This window comes from Epinephelus moara, chromosome 3 (assembly GCF_006386435.1).
Source record: "Epinephelus moara isolate mb chromosome 3, YSFRI_EMoa_1.0, whole genome shotgun sequence".
Taxonomy (NCBI): domain Eukaryota; kingdom Metazoa; phylum Chordata; class Actinopteri; order Perciformes; family Serranidae; genus Epinephelus; species Epinephelus moara.
In genome coordinates this window covers 22,384,256-22,402,886 of record NC_065508.1, presented here as the reverse complement: position 1 = coordinate 22,402,886, position 18,631 = coordinate 22,384,256, and the positions used below count along the sequence as shown (strand labels likewise).

The 18,631-nt window shown below is 40.7% G+C and overlaps 1 protein-coding gene across 4 annotated transcripts; it reads left to right on the top strand.

The window, feature by feature from the left end:
• The first annotated feature begins 805 nt into the window (after nt 1-805).
• LOC126388333 (dual specificity protein kinase CLK4-like) lies at nt 806-17,338 on the top strand. Of its 4 annotated transcripts, none has more exons than XM_050041420.1 (13): nt 806-984; nt 9,456-9,567; nt 9,924-9,985; nt 10,289-10,445; nt 12,192-12,258; nt 12,394-12,507; nt 12,593-12,759; nt 14,950-15,044; nt 15,155-15,284; nt 15,380-15,462; nt 15,541-15,620; nt 16,700-16,790; nt 16,878-17,338. In XM_050041420.1, exons 2-13 carry the CDS (start codon nt 9,531-9,533, stop codon nt 17,025-17,027), a joined length of 1,233 nt encoding a protein of 410 aa, XP_049897377.1. In that variant the 5' UTR covers nt 806-984; nt 9,456-9,530; the 3' UTR covers nt 17,028-17,338. The 4 variants fall into 4 exon arrangements, with proteins under 4 accessions (XP_049897377.1, XP_049897375.1, XP_049897376.1 ...); XM_050041418.1 differs by having other exon boundaries at nt 810-984; nt 16,875-17,338; XM_050041419.1 differs by lacking the exon at nt 806-984 and adding an exon at nt 7,167-7,469 and having other exon boundaries at nt 16,875-17,338.
• Nucleotides 17,339-18,631: the final 1,293 nt, after the last annotated feature.

Genomic DNA, 18,631 nt, shown 5'->3' with positions numbered 1-18,631 from the left:
GACTTACTATTCTTGTTTTTGGCTTTGAGAGAGAGCAACTCATGTTCACAACTGCTAACTGAACTTTATCAGGCCATGGAAATAACATACTGAAATTATTAATTTAGGTGGTGTTCCCCTTTAAGGTTCAGTCCAGTACAATTTCATGACTCTTATGTAACTCGTGATTATAGTACCCCAATCTAACCCGAGCCTATGTCACATTAAGAGAATACAAAGCTGGGCAACATCTTCATCAGGTTTCTGTTACGTCCTATATAGAGCTGGGGAACATATGAACCTGGGAACATAGAAATGACCCCTGTTTGGGCATGTGCAGTAAAACTCTCCAGAGCTTAAAAATAAAGCTGTTACAGAATGAGCATAGGGTCCAGCCTAAACATTTCATGACCAAATAAAGACAAGAAATCATTTGATGTTATACCACATTACAGGTTGTATCTCAAGAATGAAAACAACATTGCTCCAGCTGGTTTTGATGACACTGACATGGGGTATGGATGTCCAGGCTCTTGTATGAACTGTGATTACACTGTGTTCACATGTCTTGTGTCCTATAGCGTACATCACGCAATCTCCTTCATCATTTTGCATCGACGGTTCCAGATCAGACATGGTACACTATGTTTTCTCCTGCGGGATGAAAGAAGAGCTCCTACTGGGTCAGGCCAGGGGTCGAGGTTGGAGCAGTTTCCCGTGTCTCTTTTCACTGCAGCTGGCTGAGGATTTTACAACCTAGAAGTGTGTAGGAATGTTCACGTCTTGGTTTTCTGCGGGACATTATGTTTTATTGCACCACGGACGCCATATCTGTCTTTCCTTGTTTGGCAACTATGCAGCGTGACAACAAGTGTTTGCGTTACCCCTGGGGACACTGGCAGAAGGAAGCTGACGAAGAGGAGGGAAAGTTGCTCAAATAGGAGACCAAACAGTAGCGAGGCAGAGAAGAGAAGCAGGACACGTCACAGCTTCAATAACAGACAGGTAAGCAAAAAGAAACACTTGCACTAAATACAGCAATACACCTGAACGCCACCAAGAGCCGGAATCACTCTGGCTGACATCAAGGATTTGAGTGTAAACTTGGTTGTCATTTATTTTTGCATAGCATTTCAAAGCTGCTTTTTCTTGGGATGTCTGTGTTATAATAAGCATGCTTCATGAATTAGAGCTGCACCGAAGAGTATGCTTTGTGGTCAGCAGGCATAGTGCTCATCATTAGAGCTGTGTGGGCTGTCATTAGTGTACTTTAAGCCATATCGGATAAACTGTTAAACTTAAAGTGATAGGGCCAAATAATCCCCTTCAATTAAAAGGTATCAGGGACCTATCTCAACCATCTGCATTGGAATTAGATCATACTCCATTCAAAGTAGAAAACACGTGGAGCCAAAGCGTGATCTTAGACAGTCAGTTAGTTTGTCCCACACTTTGGTCCAGTGTTAGTATTTCCCATGGTGATAAACAATTTATAAAAGACAGTAACATAAACAACAGTTATAAAGGAGAGCATAAGAGTGTGGCAGAGAGACTGGGCTGTGTTGTCATAGTATAGTTTACATATGCCGATAAAAAAAACATGTATCCGAACATTTTGATGCAATGGATTCAGGAAAAGGTAGAATAAAATTATGAAAGAGTTGTGGGAACATTGTGAAACGTCAGGAGCCAAGTCAATAAATAAATCAACCAGTGAAAGACACATTTATTTGAGAGAGAAGTTTTCTATAAATCTGTTGTATAAAGCATCTCAATCACTTTGAACTTTGGCAGCTACATTGCAGAGTTGTGTTATAATTGCAAAAACAAAACTTTCAGAAAGGATTAGAATGCTGATTTTATGGTTCTGGTTCCTTTGCAGTGGCAGAATTTAGTGCCATTCAATGTAGAAAACAATGTGATTTCCCAGTGATGAGGTTCAGACATTTAACAGCTGTAACTAAACCTGACAAATTTGTTTTAACCAGTGTTGAAGATACTTTGAAAGCAGCGCTTTGTAAGCTACCAATTACTTCATGATGGAAAACGTTGAATTGCAGTAAAGCTACCTAAGGGAGAAATCTAGTTTGGTTAAAGCTACTCTGAGAAAGTAGCTCAAACTACTTTGTAAAAAGTGTTCATATTGACAGTTGACAATCTAATTTTGTATGTAGTACAAAAAAGTCACATACCAGTATAAAAAGCCCCTCATTTTAGTTTATTACAAAAAAAACCTGTTCACAGGTTTTACATGAAACAAAATTCATGGGCAAGTGCAGGAATGTTAGTTTTGTTTCTGTATACAATGTCCATCAGCCCGACACCAGCCTTTCAGAGTCCAAGTGGGGTTGTTGCACCAAGCAGGATTACTCAGTTAGCCAGGCAGGGATGCAGCACCAGATTCTGGGCTTCATGCACAAGCAGTCCCTGTGGGCCCCCTGCCCCTCCTCTTTCTTTTCTTTTTTTGTAATTCCAGTTTCCCTTTCTTCATTTAGCTTTTCTGCTTTTAGAGACCAATGTTAGTGCAAGGGTGGACCAAACCATTTTGTTGCCTTAAGGGGTAAGGGGAGCCTCAGAGAGCTTCCACTATTTTTTTAATACAACTTTCAGTCTTTAACTTGTTATTTCAGCCAATTTTAATCAAGTTGATACACTAATAAGAAATAAAAGACTGCAAACAAAAATAAAGTTTCCAAACAAATCCAAAATAGGGATGAGGCAGAGGCAGAGTTAATTAACAGAGTAATTCCAAAAAAAAGAAAGAAAAAGAAACAGGGAAAGAAAAGGCTGGAATGCTAGACACACAAGGAGCTAAGCCGATCTGGCTCTGAGAGAAAACAAGACACACTAAATACTCTAGTGAGGGGAAAGATAACAAGACACAGGTGAAGCTAGTCAGGGTGGGACAGACAATCAGACACAGGTGAGGACATCAAAAGAGAGGGAAAACACACAAGGGCAGGAAGTGAAGTGATATCACTCCTTTCCTTTAATGGCCCAAAATTGTTTGTAGTTTCAGTAGATAACTAAACAAAAAAAAAGCACTAAAGTAAGTTAACTACTTGAATCGCTACGCAAATATAACTGTAATTGAACTATCCACAAGCTACTAAAAAGGTTTAATTACATGTCACTACTCTGCAACACTGACTGCTATGTTCCTGTGTTGAGTTTCAAATGTAATGGATCAAATTTCAAATAAACTTTAAGCTAAATGCTAACATGTCCACAGTGACAATATTGACATGCTGATGTTTGCATAAATAATGGACGTAGCTACCGTGACGTCACTCCTTGGTTTGTAAATCGCTGTTTTGAAACGTCGAGTTTGGCATTTCAGCTGTCGCCATCTTGGTTTTTTGTAGCCAGAAGTGATCATATTTGGGCAAGAGGCTGGCACTGTGGAGGAGTGAGAGGTGGATCTGACTGAGAGCTGAGGACACTATTGGCATACAGCCTGTCACTCAAGCAGCCCACCCTTAAATATGTACCAGGCTGTAAACATGTTTATTTCTGCTGCAAAGTTGGGCATTTTAGCATGGGGGTCCATGGGGATTTAATCTGTTTTGGAGTCAGCCTCAAGTAGCCATGTGACGAACTGCAGTTTTGGCTACTTTTGCATTGGCTTCTTTTTCAGCTTCAGGGTCAACAAAAGGGATCATTAAAGTTATTACAGCTCATCCTGAGGGGAATATGTGTATTGAATGTCATGGCAATCCTTCAAATAGCTGCAGAGACATTTCACTCAAAACCACAAATGTCAACCTCATGTTGACGCTATAGAGAAAAATGACAGCATCACTAAAAGTCATGTGGATACGTTAGTGAACTATAGATAACTGTACAAAATGTTCTGCCTACATATCTTTAGATATTATTAGTGAACATATGGACCTGCCTGTTATTATGATAGTAATGCTCTTCCCTCTTTTCCACTCTATAAAACCAAAATATCACAGGGACCAGCATTGATCCCTGAGGAATACCAATCCATTTTTTTAGTATCCAGTATCCATAGCCCCCCCATGTTCTGCCTATCAGGTTGTATGCAGAGTGAAACCTTTTACACTCCTGGCAGAGGCTGTTGAGTAGTGTGGATTGGTGGATCTTAAGTGAGTGACAACGGTCCTGCATGTTGTCAGCAGCAGTGAGTCGTCCTCAGCGCTGATTTACTGTCGTTCAGGGACAGCTGAGCCGGGAGGCATGGAGACATGGATCTGCTCGGGAAGGTCTGACACTCCTTCACATTGTTGGCTATAAAAAGCAAAGCCCCTCGGCATTTACAGTATAGGCCAGTCAACCAAAACATGTAAATATTTCAGTAACAGCACAGCAAAAAGAATTTATTTAAATGTATGTATTTTTGCATGTATTTTTATTTTTTTTTAAAAAAGTTTTCTTAAGTGGATTTCAATGTATTCATCTGTGAAAAGAAAATTCTTGCTAATTGTTTAATTCCCCTTGGAAAAGTGTGAACAAATCCAAATTTTACATCAGGCAATCAATGCAGGTTGTAGGTGGCACTGATGCTGAAACATCTTATCCGAAGGTACAAAGATAGCAAAAGCAATATACTGCAGGGGCGGTGGAGGAGATGATGAAAAGATAAATAAGAAATAACGCAGAGGGCGAGAGAAACCCCCCTCTGCTAATGGCATGTCTGCTATTTGTGGAAGAGGGACAGGGAGAAGTTTTCATTGCATGAAGATACAGTAGAAGCAAGCTGTAAGCTTGTGGACATGCTGTTGTCAAGATGTCCATCACCTACTGAAAACCTGATTAACCTACTTGGATTTTAAAGACCCAGTTTATAAGATAAGGGCGGCAGTATTGTAGTCATATTAAAAAAAAAAAAAAAAAGTATTGTCTGTGTATCTAAAGCCTGACATGTGTTCCTTCTCTGTGCCATAGTTATCCATTGTTGTCCAAGAACATTGAAAAATACAGCACTTAGCCACACTGTTGTCGTGGGTCACATGTTCCATGAACGTGGTCACACTAGTTTATTTTGAGCTGATCCCACACACACTGTCCTGTTGCCGGGGAAACTAACCAGAGCACTAAATGCTAAAAATAGTCCCCTAAAATATGCACTCTTTACTAGTAATGTTTGCCAAAAACTACCCAGCTGAATAAGAAAATTACTTTTATAAGTGAAACTTTATATTTGTGAACTTTTTTCTGTCAGTATTTTTCTATTTTAAACAATAGCAGGGTGATGCAATACAAAAACCCACAATGACACACATGAAACACATGAAAATAAAAACAAACAAACAAAAATCAGCGATAGCAGTAATCACAATCGGTGGAATTTACAAAATGTTGTCTTTTCTATACTTATTCTTATACTGGACTCTGGGCAGCAGTAGCTCAGTCCATAGGGACTTGGGTTGGGAACCGGAGGGTCGCCTGTTTGAGTCCCCGTCCGGACCAAAATATGGAGCGTGGACCGCTCGGGGCGCCTCACCAAGGGCAGCCCCCTCACTCTGACATCTCTCCACTTTGTGCATGTATAGGTCCTGTTTGTGCATGTGTGTGTCTTTCAGACCTGTGTGTAATTGACAAGCAAGAGTGAAAACATTGAATTTCTCCTAAGGGGGATTAATACAGTAAATAAACTTAAACTTTCAAGTATATTGATATTGGGGCCCAGTCTCTTACAGTTCCTCTCAGCACATGTGATAATCTCTCCAGTGGCAAGATAGATAGTTTTACATAGTTTTACATACCACATCGTAATATCAGGGGGCTCTTCATCCAGCCATCTTTGTAAAGCTGTATTGCATGCAGCATACAAAGCTGTTCCAAGGATGTATCTGTATCTATGTTCATAGCTGTAATCTAATCCCAGAACAAAATGATGTGGATTTATTGGCATATCAATCCTAAATATTTTCTTAAACTCTCCTTGGACTGAGAGCCAGAAATTATTTGTGAACTTTTAAAGTTTTACAGGAGGAACCAATAGGCATGGAGGTGAGTGCCACAGTCAGTGTTAATATTCTCATTTGGTGAAAGAGTTGCATATTTTAATGGTAGCTAACTTTAAATCATCAAATCATTTAATCACCAGTGTTTGAATGTAAGTAACAGGGATGAGAGAGTACTCCATTATCTGTGGGGGGAGTTTAAAGTGGAGGTGGGTGGGACATAGCTACCATGACATCACCCATTGGTTTGTGGACTCCTGTTTTGAAGCTGGCATTCTGGGGGGGTTTTTGGAGCCTGAAATGACCACTTTTGGACAAGACACTGGAACGAGGGGTGGATCTGACTGAGAAGTCAAGGACACAATTGACAGTGTGTCACTCAAAGTGGCACGCCCTTAGTTATGTGTAAATCAAAGCCTTAATAAATGTAAACAGGTGAGTTATATATAAATTCACCCCTGTGCAGTTGCCATAATCGGGAAAATTAGCTATAGAGACCAAAACCATTTTTTGTATCATTTTAACACGGGGGTCGTTGGGGGTTGAATGGCCTCTGGAGCTGGCCTCAAATGGCTGTTCAAAGAACTGCAGTTTTTGGGACTTCCAAATTTGGCTTTATTTTTCAGCCCCAGAAGTTACCGCTTGGTGGCACCTAAACAGAAGTTGTTATTTTAAGTCTGGAACCGATATGGGTTGACCAGAGGTTGATATATTTGTTATTCACTGGATAACTTTTCACAGAACGATCTCAGAATTGAGACAAGAGTAAGAGATTATTCATTAATTTATCTTTATTATTCTGAAAAGGGCCTCTCTGCATAATGAGTATATTTACTTTTGATACTTCAAGTTTATTTTGATGCTGTTATTTTTTATTTGAGTAAGATTAAATGCTGGACTTGTACTTGTAAGTGTTTCTTCACTGTGGTATTATTACTTTCTGATTGGAGAACTTCTTCCACCTCTGCAAATCACATGAATAAATCAACATCAAATCAACTCTATCAAGAAAAAAAAAAGTTTACTCAGTGTTTTTTTTGTGTTCCATTTTACTTTGCCATATCCAATGACTGCTCTAAAAACCTAATTTCCCCACTGGGACCATTATGGTTTCATGTTATCTTCTCGCCTGTGGAAGGTGACCTGCTTGCTGGGGGGTCGTAACTAAGCCTACTCCAAAAGGCCAGGGAAAGATAGATTGAGAGAGGGAGCCCCAGAGACAGAGAAACAGTAGGTTTGTAGGTTGGAGGGATGTCACACTATGTATAGCTCTGGAAACAGAGAAGAGGACATCAAGGGACGAAGGAGACAGGAAAATATTTGCCCCTGTAGATAAAGGACTGTGGAGGGTTGGAATACCAGAGCAGAGCCGAGAGGACGAGCTGTGTGTTTCTCTTGCAGCCACGACACATTTAGTTGGTTTTAAATTAAACATTTCCACCTTTTAAAAGTGTGGCAGAACAGCAAAGAACAGGGAAAACACCAGAGGAAGAGGCTGAAGAGTTTTTGACCTCCCATAGGAAGCAAGTTCTTCCTTCAGCTGCAGCAACAGATCTTGTAAGTTATAACGCTCCCCTGACTATTTTTAGAAGTACTCAGCTTGTACCAGTATGGAACAGCATGACTCTAATCCAATTGTGTGTTAAGATATTCAAGCAATGCTTTTTTGTTTGTTTTCTGAGCCAGGGTTGGCAATAAAAGCCAGTTGTTGAGTCTGTTGGTCCAGTTTGATCCAGAATGAAATATTTCAATAATTACTGGATGGATTTCAGTGATATTTGGTACAGACATGTTGGTGCCAAGAGGAGGAATCACAGTGGCTTCCTGGCTTTTTATTTGTTGTAAAAAAAAAAATAATAATAATAAAAAAAAGATGATGCAGTGCCATATACTGTAAGCTGGTCCCCTTTTTATTGTTTTCACAGACAGCCTGAGTCTGCTACTGATTTCCATTAAGATCCAGAGTGTTATGTTAAATGCAAAAAGTTAGCATGCTCAGGGTAACTCTGTCTTTAGAAAACACCAGCCTATTTAAACTGATAAGCTATATTACCTTACATTATGTTAGCATTATATCTCTTATATGTAATATTTGCCGGTGTAGGTGGGCGTGCGTAGTGTCCTAGAGCTCCCTCAGTCAGATCCACTTATCGCTCCTCCACAGTTCCACCCTCTTGTCCAAATATTTGCATTTCTTTCTCCAGACTTTAAGAAGCTGCTCTCATTTCCACAGTCTTTCCATGGGAAGCACTCCAAAGATTCCTTTGAACCATTTCATTACGGATGGGTTTTTTTTTATTGGATCTAGTTAAATGCATGCATTTATTTGGTAGGAAATAAAGTTTACCTGGCAACTTAAGATTTCCAAGGCTCTTAGTCTCCTGCTTTGAAGGGCAATCCAGATTAAAACTAACCAGGATCTTTACAAATATTACATTTACATGACCATAAATACTGTTTTTAGAACAAGTTACGTTTTCTATCAACATAAAGAGGAAATGTTGCTAATTAACAAATCTGGCAAGCTGCAAAAATGCTGACACTAGATGTATAAGCAAAATATTCACTGACAATATATTTACTTTTATGTATTTTAGGTGATTTTTGCCCAATATGTGCAATCTTGAAATGCAGTATCCATTTTGCCATTTTTCATTAACTGAAAACTGAAATCAAAATCTTTCCCCAACCGCAACCAAAATGCCTTTTTGCTTAAAACTAAGACAGGAGTTTTGATGTGAACCTGAAGCTCTGGTGACAGGGTCCTGCACTTTGTACACCTGCCGTCCTTTCGAAAGCTTACATTTAATGAACGTAGGTTTTCATTACCTGAAAGAAGCGTTGTCTCTAACCGTAATCTTAGAGCATAATTTCTTGGAGATAGGGTTGGTAATGCTGCTGCAACGAATAATGAATTAATTACTTTTCTGGCATGCTCATTATCATGATCCATCCATCATGGGGTTGATCCAGCAGGATTAAACATGCAGACAGCCCATGTATATTAAAATCCTAAATGATCTGCAACAGTACAGAATTTGCATAGATACATACACTTTAACTGTCTTAGTTTAAAACATAAACCCACATGTAGCTTAACCCACATACTGTATCCACCAATTCAGTTATTACATTAGAGACCTAACTGAGTTAAGTTTGATTCCATTTAATGCTGAATTTTACATGCTAACATTACCTGGTTTATTTAAAAGGACAAAGTTAGCAGATAGAAGTTCAGCCAAGTCTTAGATATCACACTGATATGGAGTTTCCTCTGGCACCACTCTCAAGCCAAACTGTACATTTATTGCTCCACTAGTTATAAGAGGGGTCATCCTTATGTTCCCCAGAGTCCTATGTTCCCAGGGTCCTATGTCTCTTGATATAAACTGAGAATAAATTAAAGAATTAAAACAATCTCAAAGTTATCTGCCCATGTTGTATTATGCATCCAGCCACTTAATCAGCTGTAAGAGTTGCCAGAGTTGCTTTCAACTCTAGTGTGGACTTGTCGCATCACTGAATCTCTTCTGATGTGTTCAGTAATCGCCAGACCTGCAGAGACTGGAGCAGAGGGAGCACATTGGGGTTACACAGCCCAGCGTGTACAGCAGTACTATGGGCAAGGAGGACAACAGATATGGGTCTCGGAGAGGTAACCTTATATTCCACTAGTGTTTTGGTCATTTAACTAATGCTATAACTTAAACTATATATCATAAGCTGTGTGCAGAAGGAACTTTTACTCAAGGACATGTCAACAAGATATATGAGAAGAAAACAGTACGGGTTTTTCCTTACAGATTTAAATTGTGCATTTTTTTCTCATTGTAAACCCGCTGATTCTGTGCATTTACTGTTACCCATACCTGCTCATAGACTGACATTTAAAGTAAATCATTCAATTATACAGCAAGAAAATTAGGCATAAGCTCTGCTAGTGTTTACAGTAATAGTTTCAAATGTATTCACAGCGCAGTAAATCAACTCTGTCTTTCTTTCTGCTGGTAGACGGCAATGACCCTGAAACAGACACTGACACTGGAAGCTTCAGCCAGCACACTGGCAACTCGGTATGAATCTCGTACTCCTGTTTATCCTCCTCTTCTTGTTTTGATTTTTTGTCACAGTTTGGATGGAAATATATCTTGGACCATTATTCAGATTGTGCATAAAACAGAAATACTCAAGTAAAGTACAAGTATCTCGAATTTGTACTGAACTTAGTTACATTCCACCACTGTTGTTAAACTGTCGTCTCTTGCACTGTCTTGTCCGTTTGTCTTGTCGACCTGAATGTCTCAAACACAACCACCAACACCTGCCTTCATCGCTTCATCTTCCATTTGTGGCACGCATGTCAACACTAAACTCAGACTGACGACAACTCACTCCAGCTCGAATCCCCTTTTCTCGATGACAATGCTGTCAGTGCTGACAATGATGGAGTGAAGAAGAGTCGTGAAGGAAGGGACTACGACGACGAAGAGGGACACCTGGTCTATCATGTTGGTCTTGTGATGAAAGGAAGATGTACGTGACACCAGCCTTTGTCTTTACTGTCTTTTCTGTCCTTGTCATAGCTTTGATCCTGTGAACAACATTCAGGTGACTGCACTCACACCACAAGCAACTTCAGAACCTATTTCTAGTCACTTAACTTCCTTTGTCTGTGCAGAAGTCAGTTCTCATGCAAACTGTCAGTAGCTCAAGCTTTATCAGTACTGATGAGGTTGCCTTTGGTGTGAAGACATTTTCCATAACCGCTTATTCTGTTAGGGGTCGTGGGGGGTCTGACGCCTCTCCCAGCTGACATGCTCACACTCACATTCACACCTACGGGCAATTTAGAGTCACCAATTAACCTGCATGTCTTTGGACTGTGGGAGGAAGCCGGAGTACCCAGAGAAAACCCACGCTGACACGGGGAGAACATGCAAACTCCACACAGAAGGGCTCCCCCACCCTGGGTTCTGACACCCCTCACTGGGTTCAAACCAGGGACCCTCTTGCTGTGAGGCGACCATGCTAACCACTGCACCACCGTGCCGCCATGTAGTATAACTGCGAGAAAATTTACATCATTTGTAACCATGTAAAGGAAACCTGCATTCATGTGCTGACGGAAAGTGTCTGAACATGTTTATCCACCACAAACTGGATTGTGTGAGACTTTTAATTTTCTTTTGACAATTGTTAAAATCAGGTTAATTGATCCATTTGGGTAAGAGTGTGAAAGTTTCCCAGCTTGCACCAGACATCGATATGACATCAGACGGGTGCTGGCCTCTTACACTGGACAGACGTTAAATATTGATTGAAATGAAAATCAGGTTAATGATATTTTAAATGTCTAATGATGGTAGAATTTCATATTGTGTGGATGTTAAAATTATGATGTTTTGCAGAGGTTGGGTTTTGTTCTCCATACCTTACAACCAAATATCTTTATTCTACATCAAGATGACACTAACATGAGAGGTTTGGACGTCATTGGAATCAAGTATCACTGTCATTTGTCATCGGTATTTCACCTCAAATTGACGTTGGCAGTCGACATCCTAAACAGAACAAAAGACACACACATCCAAACGTCCAGCGGAGCAGGTGCTGGACCAAAGAAACATCTGGCAAAGTAGAAAACAAATATGTCCACACACCAGGCAGCTCCCGTTTGGACGGATTTTAATGCAGCTTGACGTTTCAAGGCTACGACGCTTCCTCAGACTTTTGATAAATGACAGAAGAGTGCCATGTTTATATATATGTAGGACATAAAATGTGTACATGCAGTATTTTCCCCTTATATATTTATTAAAAGTAGCCCTGGTACGATACTGGGGTACATATTTACATGGTATGGCACATCACGTGACTGGCTCAGGCACTATGGGTATGGGAGTGATAGGCCCGAAACGCCATTCTGCATTAAAATCCCTCTAAACAGGAGCTGCTCAGTGTGCCGACTTGTTTGTTTTCTACTTTGCCAGTAGACACCCTGACACTGAATTTTGGCCACCAGACATCACAACCTAAATTCAACTAAATATCACCATCTATCAAAGTTGGTGGCCAGCTGGGAAGAGCGAAATGAGAGTCATTTGCTGACCACAATAACTGGCTAGATATCCTCAGAAAAATATAAGTCCTTGTTAATGTTTGGCCTCTTTTACCCAAACCTTTTGTGGTGGGTAGAATATTCTCAATTTTCTTTTGCACCTATATTTGCCTTTTAAGATATTGGCTGACCCAAAATAAATGTTTCTCTCTCCTCCCCAGATGAGATAATACTTACTCTGGGTGAAGGAGCCTTTGGAAAAGTGGTGGAGTGTATTGATAGAGACAAGTAAGCATGCTTGCGGAATGAACCTTGAACTCCTAACTGTTGGGTGCTGCTTGTAATGAGATTCTCAAATCCAAAAAAACCTAGAATACAGAGAATTCATTTTTGTCTGTGTGCACTTGCTGTTTGTGTGTTCAGACAGGAGCATGTGGCTGTGAAGATTGTGAGGAACATTGAGTGTTTCCGTGAAGTAGCCAAGTCTGAGATTGCAGTGCTGGAAGAGATCAACAGCCTGGATGATGACAACAGATTGTGAGAGTAAATCCTCAATGTCATTGTTTTACCTAATGGTGATACTATAAGCCTCGTGTTTATAGATTTCTGACTCTCCTGCCAGTGCCTGCGTACGGATGCTGGACTGGTTCGAGCATGAGGGTCACATCTGCATCGTGATGGAGCTGCTCGGCCTCAGCACCTTCGAGTTCCTCCGACAGAACCACTTCCTGCCGTTCAACGTGGAGCAGATCAGGCACATGGCCTTCCAGCTCTTCAGAGCCGTCTGCTGTAAGTCAAGTGTTTGTTAACTGGTTTCTGCCAGCCCTGTGACCTCTGACCCCCGACCTCGTCATTATTGGTAACTTTACATGGTGGGGATCGTGGAATTGGAGCTTCTTGTACTAAATGAAGGTTGTTTTTGGTGAGAGAATCAACAATATGATTACAAAATGTAGGGTCAAGATGTCTCACTCACTGTTTACAGCATGAAAGGGTCAGTTTGGTATTTTTCAACTTGGACTCCATTTTCCCATATTTTTAGTGTGTAAGTGACTAATGGGAACAACATTTTTTAAAACTGGTCCACAGCGAGACTGCTGCAAATGGCAGTGGTGAAGCAGGCTGCAATGTAACCACTCAAGGCAATTACGCACAGTCAATTTACGTCCACTAGAAGTGCTTGTTTTTGCCATTGACAGGCTCCGATTATTAATCCAAGTGTCTAAAAATGTAAGGAAAATATCTTTACAGAGATAGACTTTTTGTTAAAGAGTAAAATCTGTCATGTTTAACCAGAGAAGCCCCAACATTGTTATCGCCAAACCCAGACCCCCAGACTCTATTTAAACGAACAGTTATTTTATCACTGTAAAACACACTTCACTCAAAGTCGACAGAAACAAAATAAAACTCACAAAAACTGTCTTGGTTCATCTTCCACTGTTCCAACAATCACCAACTCTGATTCGGTTGAAATAAACCCTTACCAACCCAATTAGATGTGAAAATATGCTGACTCTATACACGCTAAAATTACTATTTATTTAAATGGAGTCTGGTGGAATTGGTGAAGGTGATTTCTGGGCTGTTTCTGGTTAAAGATAAAAGATCTTACTCTTTAACAAAAACATCTATCTCAGTAGGGGTCTTTCCATAATGTTGTCAGACACTTAGGTTAACAATCTGAGCCTGTCAGTGGCAGTAACAAGCATTTTTACTGTACGTTCAGACCGGAGAGGCCAAAGAGGCAAAGTCTGTCGCGGACGCCCAAGAAGCACAAGTGTCAAAAATATTTGTGGCAGCTTTGGTCGCTCTAGTTGCTCATCACGTGAATCATTGGCATTCGATCGTGTTTGTCAATTTGAAGGAGCCGCAAAGCAGACTACTGGCTTGAAAGCAGCGTAGTTGCTGCTTGCTGTTTTCCAGTCAAAAAGCTCATAGTTGGCCTACAGAAAGCTATGTTTGGTCAATGAAAACAGAAAACGTATGTCATTCCATTCAAACCAAGCAAGGAAGACTTGCATGCCACGTTGCAACATTAGCCTGCAATTATCTCCTCTATTACTAACATTACACACTTTAAAACTCACCAGACCAACCAACTACCTCTGCGACGCCGTCCCAAGCCTCATTTTTTTTATTTTGGTCTCTGTAACCGAACAGCGACACATTATACAGGACTGAGTGGGCGCGAACACAAGTAATAGACTTGTCAATATCCATTGTCGGAACAAGTGTGCTGTAGGAACCAAAGTTACATGGCTTTTTCTCTGGGACCTGCTTCATTGAAGCACATCAGCATGTCAGAGCTCATTACCATAAAGTTAAACGAGTTTTAATTCGGACCCCTCGGTCGCTTTGGTTGCTCAAGACCCGTGGCTGACGACCAGGACGCCCAAGTCGCCCAAGTTGCCGGGCTCTCATTGAAAATGAATGACCTCCACCGCTTTCGAAGCTCTGGTCGCTTTTGGTGTGAACGTACAGTTAGGGACATAAACTGACAGTGCAAACATGCCCTGAGTGGTTACATTGCAGCTTGTTTTCCTGCTCCTGTATCTACCTGTTTTATTGCAGCACCAGAAATTACGAAAGTTGAATTATCACAAAAAAACTGAAGTGGAAAGTTTTGTACCGGTTAAAACATAAATGTTGTATTTTCATCATGTTTTCCACAGTTTGAGGTGTGACTGTTGCTCTTTTAATTATTTCAGTATTTCAAGTGTATGGCATCATAGCGCCCTTTTTTTCTGCAGAGCTTTAATGGCAACCAACTGGAGCATTAGTGCCACCAAGTGCTCAGTCTTTATCTCGATGCTTCTACAGTCATGGATTAAAACTTGCCCTAATTCACATAGTCTTTTTGCCTCCTGACTTGCGTGTTATTCAACTAACTTGACCCAATCCTGAACTGTGAGAGGACGGAAAAACTTTAAACAAACACACAATTACAATGTGTGTGTTTTTGTGTGTGTGTTACAGTCCTGCATCGTAACAAGCTGACCCACACAGACCTGAAGCCAGAGAACATCCTGTTTGTCTGCTCCGACTATGACCTGGAGTACAACAACGAGACGGTATAAGTTTTGTAAAGACAATTAAAACATATCATGCTGCTGTTTCAAGGTGTGCCACGTGGTGATAGGTGTTTAGCAGTGTGTGTGTGTGTGTTGTGTGTGTGTTTCAGAAGTCTAAGAAGAAAAAACCAAGGAGTCTGGATGTGAAGGTGGTGGATTTTGGCACTGCCACATTTGATCATGAACACCATGAATCCCTGGTTTCAACACGCCACTACCGAGCTCCAGAGGTCATACTGGGTACACACACACTCCCCCACACACACACACAAAAATACTAAAGCTGTGTGTCAAATGATCCATGTAATTTGTGTTAACTGTGTGTTTGTGCACAGATTTGGGCTGGAACCAGTCGTGTGACGTTTGGAGTCTGGGCTGCGTTCTGATGGAGTTTTACTTGGGACGCACACTCTTCCCGGTAAACACATACAGACACACATACACACTCAGAAAAAAAAGTAATGCTTTTTCTTACCCTGTCCGTCTTTTGTTTCAGACTCACGACAGTAAAGAACATCTGGCTATGATGGAGAAGACTCTGGGGCCGATTCCCCCTCATCTGCTGAAAAAGACCAGGTAACCAGCTACCTTGAAGAGACAGTTCAGCACACTGTATGTAGTGTTCACCGCCCTTTGGCTTTCTGTGGTCCCAGAAAAACGTTTCTATCAAATGGCATCAAGGAGGGCAGAGTGCCTGAAAAATAAAAGCATATCAGTGCGAACAGACTTCAGTGGAGCCCAAACAACAGACAGCAAGACAGGTTACTAATTAAAAACACCTGTGCTGCTTTATCCAAGTGTCTTGTATCAATTTGTAATAGTTTAGCAAAAATAGTTGTATCATATTGAGAAACAGCAATAATATCTGTATGAATGTACTGATTATATTTTGAATTATTAATCTGAATCTGCAAAGTGACTGAAAACGAAAGCGTTCAAATAAATTTAGTGGAGATAAAATGATAATGTTGACTTCCAAAATGTAGTGAAGAAGAACGAAATGGGGGAAAATGGAAGTTAAGTTCAAGTACCTCATAATTTTTACTTACTTTCGTAAGTGGGCTTTCCACCACTGCTGGTTGGGAGGAAGTGAGTTGAAAACGGACTGTGTAAAAATAATGGACGTAGACGTAGTCATCATGATGTCATCCACTGGTTTGTGGACTCTCATTGTAAAGCCTTGAGTTTTGCATTTTGGCTGTTGCCATCTTGGATTTTTGAAGCCAGACAAGATCATATTTGGACTGAGCTGAGGAATAGCAAGACCGTTGTGTTGCCTCACAGACAACCTGTCACTCAAAGTGGCAATGCCCTTAATTTTGTGTAATTTTAAGCCTTAATAAAATATAAATGTGTGAGTTATATAAAAGTTAACCTCACCTACAGTTTTCATGAAGGGGGGAAATTAGCTTTAGAACTGTAAACCTGTTTATTGCTGCTGTAGAGTTGGGCAGTTTAATATGGGGCTCAATGGGATTGACTGGCTTTTGGAGTCAGCCTCAAGTGGCCATTCAAGGAACTGCAGCTTTTGGCACTTGGCATTGGCTCCATTTTCCGCCCCAGAGGGTGTTGTTTAATTGAAAGAAGCTGTGTCTTATATCTCACCGACAACTAACTCCTATATGACTCATGTTTATGTGCTGTATTTTGTGTAGAAAGCAGCATTACGTGCACAATGAGCGTCTGAACTGGGATGAGCAGAGCTCCTCTGATGATTACATCAGGGCAAACTGTCAACCTCTCCAGGTAAACACAACACTCAGTTTCAGCCAATCAGCTGCAGCCGTGATGTGGCAGCAGAAAAGTCACAGTTTACTGTCCATCTTTCAGCAGCACATGCTCAGGTGCAGCGAGGACGAGAGGCAGTTGTTCGACCTGCTCGGCTGCATGTTGGAGTACGACGTCTACAGACGGATCACCCTGGAGGAGGCGCTGTGGCACCCGTTCTTTAGCCCGCTGAGGGTGCAGAAGCAGCGCAGCTAACACACACACGCACACACACACACACACACACACACACACACAACATACAGTATACCTCAGACTGTAATGTAACTGTTTGGGTTTGTAGTTCTGCGTTGATGAGTTGGATGATTTTGTGTTTTATACAGTCACAACAGTTTCAGAGAGCATTCCTGTCTACTTGAAATTATTTTTTTTGAAACATCCCATCATGATCTAGCAGTCCGCATGCTATTGTAAAAAGTCAAGTGTAATACAGAATATTTTCGTGTTTTCCTTCATTGATTTTTGTTGGCAGTTTGTTAATAAATATTGTGCATTTTGTGTCTTTATTTTGTTTAATATCATGCATTTCTACTGCTTTTTACTACTGCTCATTCACCATCAGAGGTGGGTAAAGTAGCCACACTCAAAAATATTATTGCCATCACATGAAGTCATTTTGACGTTGCAGTGTCAACTAAATACCTAGAAAATACATACAATAGAAGAACAAGAAATCTGGCCATCACTTTTGTCATTTATGATAACGATTTTCTCACTGACGTTATTTCTTTGATCTACATGATTTCATTGCTACAACCATCTGGCGTGACACCCAGGCCGAGACTCCTGTTCAAGACCAACAAAAGCGGGTATTTCTTAACGAGACATCAGGCCATTTCCAGATATGTTTGTGGCAACAAAAGCAGGTGTTTTTAATGAGGCATTTCCAACTGTGTCCGTGGCGTCAAAAGTGAGTAATTTTTAGTGAGACATCAGGACATTCCAGCCATGTTTGTGGTGACGAATGCAGGTGTTTTTAACGAGACCTTGGGACATTTTCAGCTGTGTTTTTGGCAACAAAAGGGGTGATTTTTTAAGAATACGTCAGGACATTTTCAGCCATGTTTGTTGCGACAAAGCAGGTATTTTAAATGAGATGTTGGGACATTCCCAGTCATGTTTGTGGTGACCAAAACCAGGTATCTTAAGCCAAAATAGTCTTTCCTAACTGAATAGTTTTTTTGCCAAAACAAAACCACATTAACCACAGCACTGTCACAACATACAGTAAAAAGAAATGTAAAGTATCAACATATTCGCTAATGAAATGTATAGATTTCTATATCCATGGTTTGCAAAGAAAGCAGAATGCCAAAATTTATTCTGGCAACTGGCGAGGGATGGAAAAACATCTCTTTTTCCACCTTGGAAGTGTTCATGCATTAGTCCAAGGTGGTTAGACACAGTTATATATGTTCCAACCACAGGCCTTTTTTAGGTACATCCACAGGCAGCATTATCCTGCAGGGAACTGCTAAAAGCCTACTTGTTACAACATGACGAGACACATGACGAAAGACGTGAAGGTACATTAACTCTATTTCCAGTTCAGCTGATTATGCTTCATGTAGACACGGCAGTCTGTTAACTATCTAACCCCATGTGGAAATCCCTGACATCACCGGACGTAACTGCTTTGTTGATCCAGACTGCTGACACGTTAAGTGGACGTTTTTATATCAAGATTTAAGCAGCTGAGGAAGTGTCCATGACTGAATAGTTATCCAGCTATGAAACATTACCTGCTCGGATACACAGCGTGCTCTCATTTGCTATCTGAGAACCATCACTTTAAAGCT